Consider the following 22,259-nt stretch of genomic DNA (forward strand, 5'->3'; position numbering starts at 1 on the left):
TCATTGAGTTTACTGGAGCCCCAATATCCAGCTCTTTTCTCTGTGAGATGTAGTGAGTCAGTAACCATGTTTTGTGAGAGCCACTGTACGGTAGTCTTCATTCAGTTCATTGAGTTCAATTATCTGAATCAACTTTTACCTACAGTACTGAATAACAGACATACTGTATCGATTAGACAGCAACTGGGACACATAGAAGTGCTTTTATTCATGTTTTCCATGGCCCTTTCATTGCAGCTGACACACGCACACGCAAGCACAAAAACACACACACACACACAGTTATAAATGGATACAGTAATGAGAGAGAGACAGAGAGAGAAAGAGAATGATCAGTGACATTCTATTCATTTATTCTTATTGATACTGATTTGCATTTCATAGTCATGATGAATCACAGTGATTTGGTAGACTTGTCTTTACAAAAATGTATAATGATTAAATAAGAAAACATTTATTCCTGTAATGCCCCATTATAAATTCTTGCATCATCCCAATCGTTTTTTAAAAATCATATTAACTTCTAAAGTGCTGGCTTTGTGCCAATCAATCAATTAAATCAATATAAAAAGTATGTTACATACTGTATGATATATTATGTATATTGATTACATGGTATGTTTAGGGGGGTATGTTTAGTCTTGTCCCTAGCACTACACAGCTGATTCAAATAATCTAAGCAAGATAATGTGGAAAACCCTTCTCTAAGTCTCGTGTGCGCACTTTCTCACTGTCCTCTCTTTTGCTATCCTCTGTTCATCTATCTCTCTCCCTCCATCTTTCTCTCCCTCTCTTTCTCATCCTCTCCACATCTCCTCACATCCCTCTCTCCAGAAACAGTTGTTCCCAGTACTCTCTACACCTCCTCACCCCTGTGTATCCCTCACAGAACTCCCTCAACCCCTCCCATAGCGACTTATTCAGATACACATGAACCATCACCCTCCCCTTCACCTCCCTCCTCTCACTCACTTTCTCAAAATGGCCGGCAAGTGCCCTCTTTGCTGAAACTAGATCAGTTCCAAACATATCGATATTGAATCTCAGCGATCCTCCCTTGTACGGGATTGGATAAGGCGGAGTGTAAAAGCTGAGGAAGGCAGGTCTTTCCGGCTTGTCGGCCAACCAGGTGAGGTTTCGCCTTGCTAAGATCTCAAGGTTTCCTTTGATTGGTTGTAAGGGCTGCCAGTCTTGGATAATGGCACCACCAGGAAGTTGAACCCTGGAGGGGAGTTCAGGATCAAGGAGGATGTTCTTCAGTTGTTGCTCATCCTCTATCAGAACCATTTGAGGGACGGACACACCTGGCTCACTTCCTGTGGTGGAATGTAGTTTGTTCCTCAGGTGTGAGATGAAACCCTCGAAACTGTCGGCCTCCCCGATGAATGAGAGAGCAGCCTAGAGAGAGAGAGAGAGACAGAGGGAGATTGAGAGGGGATGGGGTGGAGAGAGAGGGGGGGAGGGAGATAATGAGGGAGTGGGAGAGAGAAATTAAGAGAGAGAAAGAAAAAGAGTGGGTGAAAACAGTGCACAGCACTATAGACGAGGGGGATGAAGCGGAGGTAGATGTAAAAAGAAGAAAAAGAGGGGTGGTTTGATACCTGAATTACGAGTCCATTGTGGTGTTTGTCACCTTGTGAAAGGTGCAGCAATAGTTTGTGTGTGTGTGTGTGTGTGTATCTGTGTGTGCGTGCAAGTCTCTTAGCAATAGAAGCACAGCCTATCCCAAACAAGCTCCCTCAGAAACTCAATGAATAAATCATCCATTCAACTTTATTGGCCCATAGGCCTGAGGTCAAAAGTAGAGCACTATATGGAACAGGTTCCATTTGGGACGCACACTTTGACTCATTAGATATAACCTGTCTCCATGTGGTCCGCGGCCCTCAATGGGACTACTGCTGCAATAAACCAGTCTAAGTGTTTCCATTAGTACACAGCACTGTTTCGTATTGTATTCACCACACCAGTACCCATGTCACAGGCTACATCCCAAATGGCACCCTATTCGCACTGTAGTGCACTGGAGCCCTATGGGCCTAGGTCAAAAGTAGTGCACTATATAGGGGATAGGGTGCCATTTAGGACAGAGACACATGCTGTTTCTTCCATTAGTCAGGTGTTCTTTGAAAGGCAGTTGTATAGAGCACCACACAGCCACACGCTGAGACAGACTTTTAACCACTGTGTTTCCAGGTATGACATTTGGGCTGGTTTCTAGGAAGAAATAGGAAATGCAGACAGACCGTCTGCACATTTGCCTTTCAAAAGGCTTTGACACAGAAGTAAAAATTCTAAAAGAATTCAGAGAAATACAATTTACAGAAGTACTGACTATTTCAACCACTTTTATCAATAGAATAATATTGTCTGCACAGAAGGAGGAGCAGCAGGTATTCAAATACAATTCAGAGAAGTACTGTGAATCCACTTTGAGATTATGTAAGGCAATGTACACACTGTGTAATGTACACATTTTTTGACTGGGTGAACTCAGCAGAAGGTTGCTAGAAGATTATTATCCCAAAGGTGCATTTCGTCGATTAATTAATGTCACTAAGGTTAGGGTTGTGCCAGAAGGTGGACACTAGGGTTAGGGTTGAGCCAGAAGGTGGACACTAGGGTTAGGGTTGTGCCAGAAGGTGGACACTAGGGTTAGGGTTGTGCCAGAAGGTGGACACTAGGGTTAGGGTTGAGCCAGAAGGTGGACACTAGGGTTAGGGTTGTGCCAGAAGGTGGACACTAGGGTTAGGCTTGAGCCAGAAGGTGGACACTAGGGTTAGGGTTGAGCCAGAAGGTGGACACTAGGGTTAGGGTTGAGCCAGAAGGTGGACACTAGGGTTAGGGTTGAGCCAGAAGGTGGACACTAGGGTTAGGGTTGAGCCAGAAGGTGGACACTAGGGTTAGGGTTGAGCCAGAAGGTGGACACTAGGGTTAGGGTTGAGCCAGAAGGTGGACACTAGGGTTAGGGTTGAGCCAGAAGGTGGACACTAGGGTTAGGGTTGAGCCAGAAGGTGGACACTAGGGTTAGGGTTGAGCCAGAAGGTGGACACTAAGGTTAGGGTTGTGGTTAATGTTAGTATAAGAATATTTTGAAGATAAATGCACAACGCAGAGAATGAGAGGACTAGGATTAACGATCAATAGGAGTTGGTTTTCAGTTTAACATCGGTTTAGGATCTGTGGGATGTCAGTCTTGAACTCAGAGCTATGTGTGCTACATTCTGTAAATTGAGTCAGAGGCAGGATGCTTGATATTTGGTCATTGGCTCAATTGTCCTGCAAGGACTTCTGATTGGTCAACCCCAGCAACATCTTGATTTGTCCTCTCTGAATAAACCTATTTTTCTCCCCCTGATTTGCTTTGGAGTTTGTGTTATTGAAGAACAACATAAATTGCTAACACTTGGTGCCGTGACCCGGATGAATTGGTCTGAACAACAACAAGAAAAACGTATCAACTGTGTGTTGATCCAGAGGAAAGAGAAAAGACAGTGTGCAACCCACTTTGGGGAGTCAACTCTTAATCTCCTGATTGATGGCAGAGATGCTGGTTGAGTCTAGACCAATATCATTTTAAAAGAACAAAATCAGGTTAAAATAGTGCATGCAATAAGTAATATGTATCTGAGTTTAGTCCTTTGTTTACTCTATTAAAAGGTTTGAGGCCGTACTCTATTAAAAGGTTTGAGGCCTTACTCTATTAAAAGGTTTGAGGCCTTACTATTAAAAGGTTTGAGGTCTTACTCTATAAAAGGTTTGAGGCCTCTGTTTTTGTGAAACCTTCTTGTTGTACAGAAGTGAGTTGCTAGTGAAGTAGCAATTTTTACACATGTGGTAAATGTAAGCCTTGTAAGCATTCAACAAGGTTTGAGTGAACATAGGTTATGGGTAGCCAGGCCCTACAGAAACAATTTGTGTTCTAGAAGAGGTTTGGGTCCTCAAAAGGGGACCCACATGGGTTAAATAAATATATAAAAATAGAGATATATATTATACAACTTTTGAAGTTAATGTAATGTTATTGTTAATTGAGAAAACCACTCTGGAAAAGGGTGTAACAACTCTTTCTCTTGAGCATGAAAGAGATTTTAAATTCACTGTCTAGCCATTTCAAAGTAGAGCAGGAGACACGGGTGGAAAAAGTCCGACGTGACCTCTGTCCCCTCTATCTATTCTCGCACTGAATTGGGCAAGGCAGATCAGGTTTCAAGCAACTGGTCAGCACTGCCTGTCTTTGAGTCAACAGATTCTGACAGCAGTGACAAACGATGTCTTAGGCCAACCAGGACACAGGCTGTAAAAGGAAGTAAAGACAAACTTCTAGAGACAGTAATCACACATGAATCAGCATCTCCAAAACAGTTGGATGAATGGTCGAAAACTTTTAAGCATCCACGAGACGTGGTTATCAGAGTTGTGCAGGTTCCGAGTGAAACCAACAACATTATTCGTTCAGTAAAAGAGAAAGCTGGTGTATGTCATTGTTGCGGGATTTTTGGTCACTGGCAATGAGAATGTCGGAAAAGAAAATGTGATTTTATGAGAAGTGGCCAGGAGAAGAAGGGTCCGTCTTAGGGAAAATGGAATCAAGACAACAGCCCCAATAACACAATACTTGTGCAGAAATGTAAGAAGCTCTCTCTGGCTCAGCAGCACAGTTTGCTAGATGCTGTGGAGGTAAACTAATAGACTCCTTCTTATGTCCCATCTCAGCTGGTATATGAAATAGGATGGAATATATATGAACACGATGGTGTACTTTGCAACTTTGCAGTAGATTTTTTTGTAGATAAGGGTGCTGAAGCCACTGTATTTCCCATATCTTATGCAAAACATACAGTGGGGAGAACAAGTACTTGATACACTGCCGATTTGGCAGGTTTTCCTACTTACAAAGCATGTAGAGGTCTGTAATTGTTATCATAGGTACACTTCAACTGTGAGAGACAGAATCTAAAACAAAAATCCAGAAAATCACATTGTATGATTTTTAAGTAATTAATTTGCATTTTATTGCATGACATAAGTATTTGATCACCTACCAACCAGTAAGAATTCCGGCTCTCACAGACCTGTTAGTTTTTCTTTAAGAAGCCCTCCTGTTCTCCACTCATTACCTGTATTAACTGCACCTGTTTGAACTCGTTACCTGTATAAAAGACACCTGTCCACACACTCAATCAAACAGACTCCAACCTCTCCACAATGGCCAAGACCAGAGAGCTGTGTAAGGACATCAGGGATAAAATTGTAGACCTGCACAAGGCTGGGATGGGCTACAGGACAATAGGCAAGCAGCTTGGTGAGAAGGCAACAACTGTTGGCGCAATTATTAGAAAATGGAAGAAGTTCAGGATGACGGTCAATCACCCTCGGTCTGGGGCTCCATGCAAGATCTCACCTCGTGGGGCATCAATGATCATGAGGAAGGTGAGGGATCAGCCCAGAACTACACGGCAGGACCTGGTCAATGACCTGAAGAGAGCTGGGACCATAGTCTCAAAGAAAACCATTAGTAACACACAACGCCGTCATGGATTAAAATCCTGCAGCGCACGCAAGGTCCCCCTGCTCAAGCCAGCACATGTCCAGGCCCGTCAGAAGTTTGCCAATGACCATCTGGATGATCCAGAGGAGGAATGGGAGAAGGTCATGTGGTCTGATGAGACAAAAATAGAGCTTTTTGGTCTAAACTCCACTCGCCGTGTTTGGAGGAAGAAGAAGGATGAGTACAACCCCAAGAACACCATCCCAACCGTGAAGCATGGAGGTGGAAACATCATTCTTTTCTGCAAAGGGGACAAGACGACTGCACCGTATTGAGGGGAGGATGGATGGGGCCATGTATCGCGAAATCTTGGCCAACAACCTCCTTCCCTCAGTAAGAGCATTGAAGGTGGGTCGTGGCTGGGTCTTCCAGCATGACAACGATCCGAAACACACAGCCAGTGAGACAGATATGAAACAGACCAAACCATTATCAATTTCTATTGGTCCAATGAAGATTGATGCAGGAATCTACAGTTCAGAACCATGCTATTTGGACTATGAAGAAAAATGAGTGTGGAACTTTGGATATCGAATCAGTGTGCTTGACAGGTGTTGCCCCACCTTGCACAAAACAATATCCCATTAGCAAGGAAGCTATGGACGCTACTAAAGTAGTGAGTAAAGAACTATGGGACATGGGTATAGTTGATAAGACACCATGTAATCCAGCTACTCTGATGCTTCCTCCAGATACCACATTACTTGAACACGACTGTTGTGAGTCATTTTGGATCAGCTCTCTGATGGGTTTATAGAGTCATTCGTTGGAAAACCCTGAGTTTATCTTATACACAGACGGTTCAAGCATTGTGGGGGGAGGTGTGAGGCAGGCTGGGCATAGGTAGTTACTACAATGAACAATGTGATAATACAAGGCACGTTAGATTTGAGAATAGCAGATGTTCACTTTATGAGTGACACAATGCTTACCTATTGCATACAACTCATAGATCACAGATCACTGCACCTGTACATAGCTCATCTGTAATATAGCCCATCCAACTACCTCATCCCCATACTGCATTTATTTATTTATCTTGCTCCTTTGCACCACAGTATCTCTACTTGCACATTCATCTTCTGCACATCTACCATTCCATTGTTTACAGTTTTTCTCAATTGTTTACACACAAATACTGGTACTTGAGACACAATGACCACAACATGTAACTCATGCACCAACCCCCTGAACCAATTCTGCTAAACTACAAGCACAATTCCTGCTTTATACTCAAATTGCAGTTCTAAAACACACTTTTTTCTAAACACTACACACAATTCTTTGCATTTGGCACAATTTTCATGCAGAAAATCTCTTGTTTTCACAATGAACACACTGCCATTCAAATATGCACACTGACTCATCACATGGGCAAACACCTGTCACACAGTTTTACAATTAGCAATCAGAGCCTTAGCATAAAAGGGCAACAGGTGAGCTCTTCTGTTTTGGAGCAATGGATGCCAACATTGGAAACAGAGGCAGAGCCAGAGGAGTGAGAGTAAGAGGAGGAGGACGGGGAGGACAAGGACGAGGAAGGCCAAGGACCGTAATCTCTGATGAGATCCGAGCCACTTTGGTTGATCATGTGGTCAACCATGGTCTAACAATGAGGGAGGCTGGGCAAAGAGTACAGCCAAATTTGAGCAGGTACACTGTAGCATCCATCATCCGGACATTCCGAAATGAGAATAGGTAAGAAATCTACTCTCACTAGAAAATTGCAGTACTGCATATCAATACAGTACTCAATGAGTACAGTAGTACAGTATTGCCTGTAGACTGTTCTGTAGGACTGTAAAAATAAAGTATGTTTCAAGTATTTGGGAAATGTATTCCTACTTTGTATTTACAGTATTTTACTATTTGTTTGGCAGAACTGAAAGATTACCAACACAAGGTGGTCGGGAACGTGTTCTGTCTCCTGAACAGGAAACTGAAATCATGAACATGGTCCTAGAAAATAACGCCATAACATTACGGCAAATACAAAGAAAAATAATAGAAAACAATGATATATTTCAAAATATTGATAGGGTAAGCTTATCAACACTGGACCGTGTCTTGCGCAGAAATAATCTCAGGATGAAGCAGGTCTACAGGGTGCCATTTCAACGCAATTCAGAAAGAGTCAAAGAATTGCGATATAACTATGTGCAAGTGAGTCCTATACAATCCCACAATTGATGCATACTCTCAACACTGTATAAATTATACATATTTCAGTATTGTAATCATAATGATCGTGCTTCACAATAGTGACCACTCCATGTCTATTTCTGATATTGTCATGTGTGTTTCAGAGAGTCCTTGAGCTAGAGGTGGCTGCAGTGGAGCAACAGTTCATCTTCATTGATGAGGTTGGATTCAACCTCACAAAAAGACGAAAGAGGGGAAGGAATATCATCGGCCAGCGTGCCATTGTTCAAGTCCCTGAACAGCGCGGAGGGAACATCACAATGTGTGCAGCGATTACCCACCACGGCGTCATCCATCACCATGCTACCCTTGGCCCCTACAACACCGCCCATCTGATCACATTCCTGGACACCCTACACAACACACTCATTCCACCAGATCAGGTAGATGGCCCAGAGCAGCTCAGGTACGTTGTCATTTGGGACAAGGTAAGTTTCCACAGGGCTGCTCTGGTTCGTAACTGGTTCACTGCCCACCCACGCTTTTTAGTTGTTTACCTCCCTCCATATTCTCCATTCCTCAATCCTATTGAGGAATTTTTTTCTGCCTGGAGATGGAAAGTGTATGACCGAAATCCACAAACGCGTATACCTCTTCTCCAAGCTATGGAAGACGCATGTGGAGATATAGCAGCTGATGCTTTTCATGGCTGGAATCACCATGCTAGGCGATATTTCCCCCGCTGCTTGGCCAGGGAAAACATTGCTTGTGATGTGGATGAGGTGCTGTGGCCAGACCGCAACAGAAGAGAGGATGCAGCATATTTTTTTTTTTTTTTTTTTTTTTTACTGTAACTGTATACATTACATTCTTCTGTTTTGTATGTAGACCACTGTATGTGCAACTTGTATTGGTTGGGAATGGGATGTACACTGTGTACATTGTTTTTGTGGGAAAAATAATATATATTTGTTACCGTGTATTTGTGTGTTCTGAGTATTAAAAACAATATTCTCAAATATTTTACAACACACTTATGTATGTACTGTCTGTAGTAATGGCAACACTGAACCAAAACAAGGCCTAAGTCATTATGATGAATGGAGAAGAAGTGTTTTCCATTCATCATAGTGTTTTACATTGAGCACATCAGTGTTCAACTGGTTCTTATGTCTATTCATATGATGGTTTGTGTGTGTCATTTGAAAACAAAATACCATTTTGATAAGAAATAACATTGTTTTAAATGTAAAGTTTCATTTTGCTGGAGAATTGAGGGGTTTTGCCCATTGTGTGTGTGTGTTTTTTGATTTTGTGTGTAGAGTTCTGAGAATATGAGGCATGCTTTCAGAAAATGTGTGTAAACAATCGAGAAAAGCTGTAATTGCCACATTGTAATTACTTCACCACCATGGCCTATTTATTGCCTTACCTCCCTTATCCTACCTCATTTGCACACACTGTATCTAGACTTTTTCTACTGTATTATTGGCGGTATGCTTGTTTATTCCATGTGTAACTCTGTGTTGTTGTATGTGTCGAACTGCTTTTGTTTATCTTGGCCAGGTCGCAGTTGTAAATGAGAACTTGTTCTCAACTAACCTACCTGGTTAAATAAAGGTGAAATAAAATAAATACAAAATAAACAACTGTCTAATGGGGAATAACTCCCGAGGGGGGACATAACGTAGTGCCAGGACAGTGGGTGATGGTAAAGAAATACGTGACAGACACATTAGGGCCAAAATGGGAAGGTCCTTATTAAGTTTTGCTCGTAACGAGGTCAGCAGTAAAAGTTCAGGGAAAATCACGATGGATACATGTCATTCATTGCAAGGTTGTCCATATTCATTGCAAGGTTGTCCATTTTGATGACAAAGCGGAGCCTGGAGAATAAAGAACTGATTGATTAGCAATCGGGGGCCAATCTCGGGTGAAGAAGCATTGTAAGATGATCAGAACCTGATAAGCTTCTATGTTGTACACCGCAGTCGTCATATTAGGGATATCTAGGTGAAATGTCCAACGTTTTTCCCGAAAATTGGGACATGCTTACTTTGGGAAATCTATGTGAAATATCAATTTCTCTTAATAAAACCAGGACATGTTACTTTCACTTTTTTGTTTCCTTCGTTACAGGTTATGAGAATCTACAGTCTGAAGCAATATCCTTCGATTCAAGGACTGTACCTGAAACGATACAAGATCACCGGTGAAGTGCAGCCAGTGGAACGGAAGAAGAATTCCTCATTACCGGCAGACTGTCAGAACATCATTTTTAATAGTTATCTATGTGGGACTGATACCCGTGTGGAAGCGCTGGTCACTTTTAAAAGACTTTGTGAATGATTACCGGGACAATAGGACGATTAAATATTATCGTCTTGCAGACAAGTGAAAGATGTTTGAAATCATTTTTCTTGTGAGTTTTCTCCTAATACAGGATGTTTCCATTTCTAACACAGAGATGCATCAGCAGGATGAGGGACACTCGGGCGTCAATACGTTTCTAGCTCTCTCTCTACACTATGCCACAGTAGTCAATCAAAGTAGTTGTTGGGTTTGTACGTATGCTCCATTCACATCAAGGGCAGGTATTCCATTAAGGGTTATTCCTTTTAACCAGAGTGAAACGTTGGGTATATGGCGAGATGTTGATTGGTATAAGGCGATTGTTTGTACTAATTTGGGTGAGAATGTCGAGTATCAACATGCGAGAGTACCTAGTTCTGCAGTACCTTCCTTCATTTGAGATTACCAATGACACTAATCCTCGACCACCTTACCTAGTTATTACACATGCCCCTGTTGGGGGGATATGTTTTAATAGGTCACTCTCTCAGGACGCCTTCGTCAAAGTAAGACAGAGTAAGTGTGATCAGACAACAGATCTACCTATCTGCCTGTGACAGTACTAAGGCTCAGTAATGGCACTATGACTACTTTTTATGCCAATACCTTGGGTAATATCATCAATAATGGTATGATAGCTCCTAATGGGACTTACTTTATCTGTGGATCCTATGCCTATTCCTGGTTACCAAAGTTGTGGCAAGGGTCATGTTATTTGGGATATGTTGTACTGCATGTAAGACATTCAGCGAATTCTCCTTTTTCACACCGTCATAAACGTGTGATTCAGGAAACGGAGAGATTCTTTGCGATTGCTTTTCCATCTTATGGTATTTCTGAAATAGCACGGGAAGTTATTAAATATGGCTAGCTCTTTGGAAATCCTAGCTAATAGTACAGTTGAGAGTCTTGCGTTAATTACAGCTGAGATGGTTGCCATTCGGACTGTGGTGATGCAAAATCGTTTGGCCCTGGGCTATCTTCTGTCCGCACAAGGGGTTACATGTGCCGTTATTGGTGTTGAATGCTGTACTTACATTCCTGATAATTCTGAGGAAATAACTAACCTAATCCAAAAGATCAGGACTGAGGGCGCTAAAATACCATGATTACAATTCCAGATGATTTAGGCTTAGTCATGTGGTTGTCTTCCACATTTGGTACATGGGGAAGTTTTTAGGTGAGCATGATATTTCTAATAGTGGGAGTTGTGGTTATTTCTCTTATCCTCATCCAGATTATCAAGTGTGCTATTGCCCGATGTTTGGCTGCTAAAATCCGACGGTTACGTGATAGGGGATATCATAAGATTCATCAACCGTGTCCTTTTGGAGATGGGTGTCAGCGGTGTTCACAGGAATGTGGTGGGGATCATAAGGGTCTTCATCATCACACCAAGCCTCATGATTGTGGTCAACGTGCCTGTGGTAACTATCCTCGGTGCTGTAGTGAACCATGCACCTCTCAGCTGTGGTATCACAACTGTTCATACCTGTCTTCTACAACTTTGTGTGAAATCTATTTCTTATTGCAACGGCAAGTACAATATGCCCTTTGTGTTTTAACGTCAATGATTTTATGTTTACTGCTAATGTTTTTTATTCTGTCTATTTTTTCATGTTTTCTATGTTTTCTAAAAATACATTTTATCTAGATGTACTTTTTAAATGGTCTAGGGGGGAAATATAAGAATATTTTGAAGATAAATACACAAGGCAGAGGACGAGAGGAATTTTTGGTTTTCAGTTCAACATCTGTTTAGGATCTCTGGGATGTCAGTCTTGAACTCAGAGCTATGTGTGCTATGTTCTGTACATTGAGCCGGGGGCAGGATTCTTGTTATTTGATTATTGGCTCAGTTGTCCTGCAAGGACTTCTGATTGGTCAAGCCCAGGCTAGGGTGGGGGGTTATAAATGGCATCCTGTTCCTTTGTTCGGTGGGGAAAAGCTGAGGACAGGGGACACTGAACATCTGAACATCTACCTCCCAGCATAACACCTTGATTTGTCCTCTCTGAATAAATCTATTTGTCTCCCCCTGATTTGCTTTGGAGTTTGTGTTATTCAAGAATAACATAAATTGCTAACATTAGGGTTAGGGTTGAACCAGGATGTGGACATGAAGAAGATAGGGTTTGGGTTGTGGTTGAGGTTAGGGTAAGGTTTGAATCAGGATGTGGACATGAAGCTATAGGATTAGGTTTAAGAGGGTTTCTGTTTGTGCTGATATCAAAACTTGGGTTGCACGGGCCTATTGCAACTTCCTCCTCGGTCTGCATGTGTATATGGAAATTCAGTCTGGAGAGGGTGGGGGAACATGGGGCGGTAAGTTTTTATTCAACACTACTACAAAACATAAAACGCGCTTCTTTCTACGTCCACTTGCGTTGCAGCTGCAATGAATGAGTAGCCATGTGTATCGATAGCCCTGCATTTTTATTATTATTTGCAGCCCGTCGTGTGCGACTCGAGTTTCGCCATCAGGTGGAAGACTGTGTCCTCTCTCTCTGGTCAGTCTCACCGGAGGAAAGGAAGGAGAGAGTAGAGACCGTGAGAGGTGGACCTCTCTGCTGCTCTCTCCCTCCCTCCCATGAAACTAATGCCGTGTTAAAAAAAACTGGGAACTCGGAAGTCAGAAATCTTTGACTTCCGACTTCAGTGCATTCAAGACAACTGGGAACTGGATTAGACTGGGAAAAATCGTTTTGAACGGTTATTCAACTCGTAAACTCTAACCAAGTTCCCAGTTATCTTGAAAGCAACATGACCATCAGATGCAGGTATCATCAGTCCAGTAAAATTAAAAAGCAAATGATTAACAAATTATTCAAATTTTTTCCCAGCTATGCCTTGCAAGTGTTATTCAAACTGATCTATTTTGTTATCAAAACTCGAGTTTTGAAATATAATATGGTCTGAGAATAACAATATTGTCATATAGCCAATATGCTGTGATAATGTATTAGGCCTACTTCACAAACCTCATTCCTACAGAACTGTTTTCATTTGGTTAATGTTACATTTTTTAAGTCATCGTTTTTTTTCCGGAGTGGGAAATCTGCGATTTGATCTTGACTCAGAAAAGGTTGGTGACCACTGGGTTAGGGGGATCAAGTAATCTGTTCTGTGGCTGAATTCAAGTATTTTTGTTGTGTTATTAAACTATGTAACCCTTGTGTTACATAGTTTGTAACGAGAGCCCACGAGTTCTGTTAATAACAGTTCTGTTATTGACAGCGCCCCCTTTCAACCTATCACAAGACCAATAAACGGATCTCCCTTTACGACTCTGAATGGCCCTGAGGAGGTCAGGAGATAGAAGACAGATGCCTTTGGCAAGTCAGCAGACCATCTTATGATCTGTATGTGTTACTGGATAAACGAACAATCAGGATTTGAGTACTAAGAGATTGCAAGGGAGAGAAGTCAGGGACTTTTTATTCCTACTCTTTGTCACAAAGAGAAAATGGCACCAATAGCGCAAATTACATGTAAACACGTTTTATAAACACTGTATTAAACTGAAGGACTCATGACATGTTGTTATAACTTCAAATATAATGTAATATTTCTCTTCTTATCCTCCTATGTCATAAAATAAGTATAACGGACATTTTGCCGTAACATGAATGTATGCACTTTTACACAAGGAGTGTTGTGTACCTACAGGCTACGCATATCATGTTAGAGATTGTGAAACTGACTTCTGTTCAAGAAAAACATGCTATGAACACGTATGAGTAAGTCTTATACCCTGACCACACCGCTCGCACTCGCGACGCGAACGTTGCAAAATAAATGTCGAAATCTATGTTATTCAATTATTGCGTCAACGAGCGTCTGTGTTGCCAAGGGCTAAAATAGAAATCAGTTCTATTTCTGACGCAGATCGCGCTGCAAGTTCTGCCTCTCCCATCTCCTCATTGGTTTATAGAAGACGAACTGTGTTGCCGGTCGTCGTGGTAATACTATGAAAGTTAAGATGCCAATCACCATATAAGTTCAAAGATGAAAAAGCCTGGAAGGAGGAGAAATGACTAGAAACGATTCGGTTGACCGTTTTATGTGTGGGTTAAATGTCGGAGTAGAGGACCTTGTGCATTTCAGGTAAAATAACAACTCAATGTTTATATCCCAGGACAAATTAGCTAGCAAGTGCAAGCTAAGTAGCTAAATTGCCATACATGTTTAATGCTTTTCGACCTGTCCCCAAATTAATGTCATTGGTTCAGAGTTTGTTTTGATATTTTAACCTGCATGTCGTGATCGCGTTTGGTGTAGGGGGACAAAATAAATGTATGCACAATGGCGCACGATGGTGCATGCGCACATCCGGTTTGGGTTCCGTGTCAGGTTTATCTCAGGCTGGGGATGTTGTGGTGGATTGTCTTGGTGAAGGTAAGCAGGAGTCTCACAATGGGCTCTGGGAAACAAACTGAGTGGGGTGGGTAGGAGGTAGGTGGAGAGGTTAGTATTGGGGAGGGTTCAGAAGGGAAACTGTTTGGTTTTCCCTTTGTTTTGTCCGATCATCACAACTTTCTCCACCTTTACTCCTTTCTCCATAGTCACCACCTCAGAGAGGTCTTGGGGTGTATTGGGTTGGGTCCCTGTGTTGGGTTGTGGTTGAGGGTATGGGTTAGGGTTGTGGTTGAGGGTTACGGTAAACAAAACCCTTCAAACAGTTTTCTACACCACTCAGATAAAAAAGTTGAAGGTTTGTATAGTATAGTAAATTATACAGAAGTATAGTATATATTAGTATAGTATGAATTATAACTCACCCGTCTCCCTAGCTCTGTGAACTTGGATAATGTCTGTGTGGGCCAAGCTGAAGGGTCGTCAGCTTTGGTTTGTCTCTTGGTCCTGACGCTGGGATACAGCTGCTGGATGTACTGGTCAGCAAATCTGTATATGTATACATTCCGTACATTTGAATATAATTTACAATGGACTTGAGCTGTGTATGTGACGTTATTTGGTGTTTACTATGTTTGTTGCTGTTCTTTTTTGCTGTTGTGTGTAAAAAAAAAAATCAATAAACAAATAAATCCTAAAAAAGATCAGCGAACCTCTGGATAACCCCAGCCACGCCGCGACCCCTCTCGCTGGGGCACACCCTCAACCCCTCCACCACCACTGTGCACCCCTCGTCAACGATTAGACCAGACTCCAGTGCCACCTGGGGGAGAGGGGAGGGATGACGATGGATTTAGGGATGGATGGAGGAGGCAGAGGGAGGGAGGGATGGATGGTAGAGAGGGAGGGATGGAGGGAGAGATAAAGAAGGAAGAAATACGGATGGATGGAAGTAGAGAGAGAGAGTGAGAGAGAGCGAGAGCACTGCACACTGACCAATTTGCCGTCTCTGCGTCCCAGTATAACCACTCTGTCAGGCTCAGTCATCCAACTGGCATATCGATGAGGCAGGTAGTCGTTCCCTCCGTAGATTTGAACAGAAATGGACATGACGTCATCGTAGTCCTTTTGTTCAGCCACCCAGAATGTCAGGCCGTCGCTCTCCCCAACACAGCTACCTGCCATGGTTTCTGTCCTGTAAAAGTTGTTGTTTACAAAGAATGGAGTAAAGAATTATTGGCAATATATCAGTGGTCACCAACTGGTCAATCGTGATCGACTGGTTGATCTCCAAGGCATTCCTAGTCAATCGGCAAACATTTCTGTAAAAAAATAAAAAATGAAGCCTTGCATTTGTTTTTATTTGTTTTTGCTTTTTTGTTGTTGTTGTTGTTGTTTTTAGGGGGTGTTGGTGGTAAGTGCAGCCGATTCAGCTGCCCTGCGCACTGGATAGGCCAAGTGTTCCCATTTTTTCCCCCGGAGGGTCCAGCGAGCAACTCAACTGCACTACAGGCCTACTGCTGGCCAATCGGATGGCTCAGATTACCGTGTCTGCAGTAACGCAGCAGGTGTAAAAGAAAGGTACAGCAAAGTTGATATTGTGAGATTTCAAAACGTTTAAAACCATGACTAGAGAGAGACTATCAATGAATACAGCAAAGAGCTGCTGTTTTTATGAGTGAGTTCATGTTTAACATCCAGCTCAGCACTGTCAACACTTTTTATTCAACACTTTTATGAGCAATAAAAGGCAAGCTCTTCCTAATTCCACTTGCGCTACAGCCAGCACTGCAGCTGTAATGAATGAGTAGGAAACTGTATCGATAGGCTTGCGTTGTTATTATTAGTGGCAGGGGTCTTTTTTAATATCGAGGAATATTTCACTCTCTGTTCATAGGAGTAACAACATTACAGCCCTTGCTGTCTCTGCCTGGCCTGTTCCCCTCTCTCCACTGGGATTCTCTGCCTCTAACCCTATTACAGGGGCTGAGTCACTGGCTTACTGGTGCTCTTCCTTGCCGTCCCGAGGAGGGGTGCGTCACTTGAGTGGGTTGAGTCGCTGACGTGGTCTTCCTGTGTGGGTTGGCGCCCCCCCCTTCGGTTGTGCCGTGGCGGAGATCTTTGTGGGCTATACTCGGTCTTGTCTCAGGATGGTAAGTTGGTGGTTGAAGGTATCCCTCTATTGGTGTGGGGGCTGTGCTTTGGCAAAGTGGGTGGGGTTATATCCTGCCTGTTTGGCCCTGTCCGGGGGTATCATCGGATGGGGCCACAGTGTCTCCTGACCCCTCCTGTCTCAGCCTCCAGTATTTATGCTGCAGTAGTTTATGTGTCGGAGGGCTAGGGTCAGTCTGTTATATCTGGAGTATTTCTCCTGTCTTATTCGGTGTCCTGTGTGAATTTAAGTATACTCTCTCTTTCTTTCTTTCTCTCTCTCGAAGGACCTGAGCCCTAGGACCATGCCTCAGGACTACCTGGCATGATGACTCCTTGCTGTCCCCAGTACACCTGGCCGTGCTGCTGCTCCAGTTTAAACTGTTCTGCCTGCGGCTATGGAACCCTGACCTGTTCACCGGACGTGCTACCTGTCCCAGACCTGCCGTTTTCAACTCTCTAGAGACAGCAGGAGCGGTAGAGATAGTCTCAATGATCGGCTATGAAAAGCCAACTGACATGTACTCCTGAGGTGCTGACCTGTTGCACCCTCGACAACTACTGTGACTATTATTATTTGACCATGCTGGTCATTTATGAATATTTGAACATCTTGGCCATGTTCTGTTATAATCTCCACCTGGCACAGCCAGAAGAAGACTGGCCACCCCTCATAGCCTGGTTCCTCTCTAGGTTTCTTCCTAGGTTTTGGCCTTTCTAGGGAGTTTTTCCTAGCCACCATGCTTCTACACCTGCATTGCTTGCTGTTTGGGGTTTTAGGCTGGGTTTCTGTACAGCACTTTGATATATCAGCTGATGTAAGAAGGGCTATATAAATACATTTGATTTGATTTAATTTGTGCACGAGGCAGAAATAATGCGGTGCCACTTGAGTTTTGCCATCAGCTGGAAGACGGTAGAGGTGTGCAGTTCGCAAACGATTCATTCTTTTTGAACAACGCTTTTGACCTGCTAGTGACTCGTTCATTTTAGTCGTTATTTTGGCCTGTTAGTGCTGGCCGCAATGAGTCCTTCAGCAGGATTAATGCACCCTCCTCTGGCTCCAGAGACGTGCTCCGACCACCAACTGTCTGTCATATGCGAGCAGGAAAATAGATCATGAAGATAGAAGAAAAACACATGTTTAGAACTGATAATTGATCGCATGGTGCAAGAATGACTGCAATTAATTGATTATTGAATGTTTTGTAGAACCAAAACATACATTACACAGCCTCTGCTCAACAAACTCAAACTCGAGAACGAATTGTTTTGGGGTTGCAGTTCGCGAATGACTGTGCTTATCATCTTGCCTGGCTACCCATACTCCTTGCTCTGGCCAACGCCCACGGATGTTAGTTTCTTCTCCACAATGAGAAGTATGTAGCGAATAACAGAGCAGCGGAATCATTTTGTGTGTCGTCAGGCTAATTATCATCCTCACGGCAGTCAAACAATGCATTCCGCCAAGAGTCATTCATAATCTAGTCTAGTTACGGCCACAACTAGACCTCATTTCAAATGTATCAAGAAATAATCGTGTTGGTATGCCTAGCAATCAACAAAGTATTCACACCCCATTACTTTTTCCACATTTTGTTGTGTTACAGCCTCAATTTAAAATGGACGAAATGTAGATGTTTTTGTCACTGGCCTACACATAATACCCCTAAATAAGTTCTAGAGTAAAAATTTGCTTAACAAGTCACACAGCGGACTCATGGACATGGACACATGGACTCACTGTGTGCAAAATTAGTGTTTAACATGATTTTTGAATGACTACCTCATCTCTGTACCCCACACATGCAATTATCTGTAAGGTCCCTCAATCGAGGAGTGAATTTTAAACACAGATTCAACCACAAAGACCAAGGAGGTTTGCCAATGCCTCGCAAAGAAGGGCACCTATTGGTATATTGGTAAAACAACTGAAGACATTGAATATCCCTTTGACCATGGTGAAGTAATTAATTACTCTTTGGATGGTTTATCAAAACACCCAGTCTCTACAATGATACAGCTGTCCTTCCTAATTCAGTTGCCGGAGAGGAAGGAAACCGCTCAGGGATTTCACCATGAGGCCAATGATGCCTTTAAAACACTTACAGTTTATTTGCTGTGATAGGAGAAAACTGAGGATGGATCAACAACATTGTAATTACGCCACAATAATATCAACCTAATTGACAGAGTGAAAAGAAGGAAGCTTGTACAGAATTCAAATATTCCTAAAAATGCATCCTGTTTGCAACAAGGCACTAAAGTTATAATGCAAAAAAAAAAATGTGGCCAAGCAATTAACTTATGGTCCTGAATAGAAAGCATTATGTTTGGTGCAAATCCAATACAACACATTACTAAGTACCACTCTCCATATTTTCAAGCATAGTGGTGGCTGCATCATGTTATGGGTATGCTTGTTATCGTTAAGAGATGGGGATTTTTTCAAGATAAAAATGTAATGGAATAGAGCTAAGCACAGGCAAAATCCTAGAGGAAAACTCAGTTCAGTCTGCTTTCCACCAGACACTGGGAGCTGAATTCACCTTTCAGCAGGACAATAACCTAAAACACAAGGCCAAATCTACACTGGAGTTGCTTACCAAGAAGACAGTGAATGTTCCTGAGTGGCCGAGTTACAGTTTTGACTTAAATCTTCTTGAAAATCTATGACAAGACATGAAAATGGTTGTCGAGCAATGATCAACAATCAATTTGACAGAGCTTGAAGAATTTTGAAAAGAATAATGGGCAAATATTGTACAATCCAGATGTGCAAAGGTCTTAGAAACTTACACAGAAAGACTCATAGCTGTAATTCCTGCCAACAGTGATTCTAACATGTATTGACTCAGAGGTGTGAAAACTTATGTAAATTAGATGTTTCTGTTTTTCATTTTCAATAAATTTGTAAAAATGTCTAAAAACATGTTTTCACTTTGTCGTTATGGGTATTGTGTGTAGGATGAGTGAGATAAAAACATATTTAATCCAATTTGAATAATGAATAGAAAAATGGTCTGAACAACAATGCATTGGCAGGGCAATTCAAGCAAAGCCAATATGCGGTGATAATATATTGGGCCTATAGTCTACTGCACAAACATCACTGCTACAGTACTGTTTTTAGGGTAATGTTGCATAGGCTTACATTTTTTAAGTCATTTACAAAAAAATCTGAGCAATAGATCTCGGCTTGCATTTTGACTCAGAAAGTGATCTTGACTCAGAAAAGGTTGGTGACCACTGCTATATATCATTAATTTAAAGTAAAAAAAAAATGAAATGAGAATGTTAAGTATTGCCGCTTGTTATGATCTAGTTAAATAAACGTATTTCCGGCATCTGTATGCTTGTCGATTTCTGACTTTATGCTTATGTGTCAGTGAAAGTGTTGAGGAGTAGTGAACTACATATAGTTCAACTGGTAATTTAACAACATTTTGCAGTAGCTTCCCACTGGGCAAAAACTGGTTGAATCAACATTGTTTCCACATCATTTCAACCCCCCAAAAAATATGTGATGACGTTGAATCAACGTAGAAAACGTATTCGATTTGCAAAAAGTTATCAACATAAGGGCATTTCGTCTTTTTACACCCAACTTTTAGCCTAAATCCAGTGGCATAGTGATTTTTTTGTTGTTGCTTTCATGTTGAATTCACATTAGTTGACAACTCAACCACATGTAAACCTGTGCCCAGGGGGTTGGTGGTAGTTGAACTAAATTAAAATCTAGGAAGTGTTTTCAGTAGTGAATAAAAAAAAAAAAATGTAATAAAACAAAGTATTGGTGAATTAGGCAATCATTTCCTTTCTTTTTCAGCTTCACACTGGCCTATTTCTCACTTGAAACATCGTTTTTGTGTTTAATAGTTAATAGGCTAAATTACAATGTAGTGAACTACTTTTTCAAAGTAACTTAAGTTAAGTCATAGTTAAGTTGGATATCATAAGGTGAATGCACAATTTTGTAAGTCGCTCTGGATAAAAGCGTCTGCTAAATGACTTAAATGTAAATGTAAGTCAACAGTATTTTTCTTATAGGTAGATTTAGTGTAGTTTAACTTCTTCCAGTGTGAAGTAATTGCTAACTTGGTAAACTGTATTTTCAGAGTAGCTTCCCTAACACTGATCAGTGTCCCACGTCGGTTCTAAAGCCATTCAGTGTCCTAGCTGTTACATTGCAACATCACCATCCTCAACAAGCCAAGGGTTTGCTAATTTATTGTAGGCTTGTAATCGCAGACAGCAGCCAGACAGACAGACAGACAGACAGACAGAGAGACAGACAGACAGACAGGTGTAGTTAGACATTCAACACAGGACAATACACGCAAGGCTATGTCAGCCAATATCGAAAACTAATCAATTTTAGGCTATATAGGGATCCGTTATCAATGCACCCCAATTGTTGTTGCAATGTTCCAATAAGAAGTTGTTAAACATAGGGCTAGACTTGCAAACACTGAACATTATCACAATAGCATTCGTTTTCTCATTGCAACTTTATCCGAAAAATAATATGATAAAAAAATATTAACTTTATGTGTAAAGAATCTATATACAGAGACTGAACAACGTTTCATACCCCGTGACTTGCTTTGAGTCGCCTGGAAATCCGTCAGTTCCGTGAGTTTACAAGAATTCTGCTAGCAGCACCAAAAACAACGTCATATTTATATCGTAATGAGAAACCTTCAAAATAAAAGCCCGCATTTCAAATAAAAGCCCGCAATATCGTTAAATCGTTCAAAAGATGTTTAATTTTCATCAATGGCCACTTTTATTGTCCCAACAATAAAAGGCAATTTGTCTCAGATAATGTGGGGTGGAAAATATTCAGTAGAGTCTCTACTAACCAAATATGGTTAGTTTTTGAGGGGGATTATGTCACACGGCCTGCTGCTGGCTTTTCACTCTATCCCCTCTATAGCCTCCAATGCAAAACACTGTTATTGTCACGTCCTGACCAGCAGAGGGAGTAATTGTATTAGTTTTGGTCAGGACGTGGCAGAGGGTTTGTGTTTTGTATGTATTTCTACGTTCTGTCTAGTTTAGTTATTTTATGTTTCTGTTGAGTGTTTTGCACCTGACAGGACTGATTGGCTGTCAGTTTTCTTATTTTTGTGTAGTGTTCTCTTTTGATCTAATTAAAATCATGATGAACACTAACTCCGCTGCGCCTTGGTCCACTCTCTCTCCCGACAGCCCTTACAGTTATAGACTGTACATGGGATACATATTGGCTTGTAAGAGATAACTTTTCTACCTGTCTCAGCTAAAGTGAGGTGAAAAATACTTAGTAGGGTCTCTACTAACCCGATATGGTTAGTTCTGGATGGGGATCGTGTCATACATATCCAGCAACACAGCTTCAAATGACGTAGCACTATCCATGGTCCTGAACTCAATACCCACTCAACAACAACAAAAAGAATCACAAAAGCTAAATGGTTTTTTTATCAAAATGAAAATTGAATTTATTTACAAGTTAAATGTAATGAATATTAACCAGGCTATTAGGAGACAGTATCATTTTTTATACTTTTTACCCCACGATATCCAATTGATAGTTACAGTCTTGTCCCATCGCTGCAACTCCCCTACGGACTCGGGGGAGGTGAAGGACGAGAGCCATGCGTCCTCCGAAACACGACCCTGCCAAGCCGCACTGCTTCTTGACACACTACTTGCTTAACCT

At 41.8% G+C, this 22,259-nt stretch overlaps 1 protein-coding gene across 2 annotated transcripts; it reads right to left on the reverse strand.

Moving 5' to 3' along the window:
• Positions 1-318: 318 nt before the first annotated feature.
• On the reverse strand, positions 319-21,241 carry nat16l (N-acetyltransferase 16, like). 2 transcript variants are annotated; one of them, XM_014207188.3, is made up of 5 exons: positions 21,147-21,241; positions 15,398-15,596; positions 15,115-15,224; positions 14,827-14,950; positions 319-1,398 (listed from the first exon to the last, which is right to left on the reverse strand). In XM_014207188.3, the coding sequence occupies exons 2-5, from the start codon at positions 15,584-15,586 to the stop codon at positions 817-819; spliced, it is 1,005 nt and encodes a 334-aa protein (XP_014062663.2). In that variant the 5' UTR covers positions 15,587-15,596; positions 21,147-21,241; the 3' UTR covers positions 319-816. The 2 variants fall into 2 exon arrangements, with proteins under 2 accessions (XP_014062663.2, XP_045577803.2); XM_045721847.2 differs by lacking the exon at positions 21,147-21,241 and adding an exon at positions 19,159-19,222.
• Between the last annotated feature and the right edge of the window lie 1,018 nt (positions 21,242-22,259).

Source organism: Salmo salar, chromosome 07, assembly GCF_965601325.2.
Source record: "Salmo salar chromosome 07, fSalSal1, whole genome shotgun sequence".
Taxonomy (NCBI): domain Eukaryota; kingdom Metazoa; phylum Chordata; class Actinopteri; order Salmoniformes; family Salmonidae; genus Salmo; species Salmo salar.